Below are 1,436 nucleotides of genomic sequence, written 5' to 3' on the forward strand. Positions count from 1 at the left end.
AGAGAGAGAGAGGAAAATATTACATACATTTTAACTAGAAAAGGAAAACTTTAATAGAAGAAAAGAAGTAAGAACGAAACAGAAAAGGAAAAAGAAGAAAAAAGAAAAAAAAAAACTGAAAGAACTAACATGTCACTTAGACTACTGGCCCAGCGGTATCTACCCATATCTCCACGTCATTTAAGTCTCTTGACGACAGATGGTGAAGATGGAAATCCCGCGGCTGTGGTCGCTATGGCCGCAGCATTTGATCCACAGAACCGTATATTTTTTCTGGAATGGGACAATCCAACAGATGCCGCGAGTTTTCGCCTCACACACGCAAGAGTGCCTGGTAAAAATAGTGCTAGTAGTGGTAGTAGCAGCAGTATTACCGCCTTAACACTGGTACGCTCACTGGATGGGGTTATTCACTGTGTAGTGCAGTGTGCCACTGTAAAGGGTGGGAATAAGGAGAATACGGTTGCCAACTCATATGTCTACCGTCGTACAGTGGAAAAGGAAAGTGATGATGACAGTGACGATGATGATAATGATAATAATATGGGATATGGTAGTGTGGAAGTGCGATACAGAAAGTTGCCTAAAGCGTTGGAAGATGATGGTAGACTCTGGACTGCAGCCACACGATTGTATAGAAGTGATGGAGGTAACAGTTGTGGAGGTCGTGTGATGGTGGCTTGTGGCGGTGAGAAGGGTGCGGTAAACGCATTGAAGACGTTGCGACTCACCGGCACTCGTCTCTCTGTTGAACAGACACTGGAACTTCCCATGTTATCTACTTTTCCCGTCCTGCAGCTGCGTGAGATTGACGGAGATGCCTCTGCGGTGTTGGCGCTCTGTCATCATGCGATGTTGGAGATTGATCCCCGGCTGCGGCCGCAGGAGAGTGTTGTGCGGGCGTGGAAGTGGAGTCCACACGATCCCCTCACGGCCTTCGCGGTGAAAGACAACGCCATCGTGGCGGGCACGGAGGAGGGCGTTGTGGTCGCGTGGGACATGCGGGTTGGCGGGAGTGTGCGGGAGAAGAGTTATCACCATGCGGTGGACCACAGCGATGCCTGCGGGGCCCCCGTCACGGGTCTGCACATGCCGCACAGCACCACACTGCTCTCCTGCCACGCGGATGGATCAGTGCTGCTGTGGGATAGACGAACCGCCACAACCACAGCAGCTAATACTACTGCTAATACTAATACTACATCCACAACAACGAGAATAGATGGATTTCGATTTACGGCAACGGCGGCGGCGGCGGATGTGTTACCGCCAGTGTTTGCGGGGACGCCCGGTTGTGTGGGTCTCGCAGCGGAGGATCAACTCGTAGTGGTTGCAGATGAATCGGGAACTATTAGCGTGTTTGCCATGTTGTAGAGGTCATTCTCTCTCTCTCTCTTTCTTTGTATGGGTAAGATATATATATATATATATATATA

At 49.6% G+C, this 1,436-nt stretch overlaps 1 protein-coding gene across 1 annotated transcript; it reads left to right on the plus strand.

The window, feature by feature from the left end:
- Positions 1-129: 129 nt before the first annotated feature.
- Positions 130-1,374, plus strand: TM35_000121680 (uncharacterized protein; the record flags this gene model as incomplete). The annotated part of the gene is made up of 1 exon (XM_029025143.1): positions 130-1,374. One exon carries the CDS (start codon positions 130-132, stop codon positions 1,372-1,374), a length of 1,245 nt encoding a protein of 414 aa, XP_028883459.1.
- Positions 1,375-1,436: the final 62 nt, after the last annotated feature.

This window comes from Trypanosoma theileri, assembly GCF_002087225.1.
Source record: "Trypanosoma theileri isolate Edinburgh chromosome Unknown TM35_Tth_12_V1, whole genome shotgun sequence".
Taxonomy (NCBI): domain Eukaryota; phylum Euglenozoa; class Kinetoplastea; order Trypanosomatida; family Trypanosomatidae; genus Trypanosoma; species Trypanosoma theileri.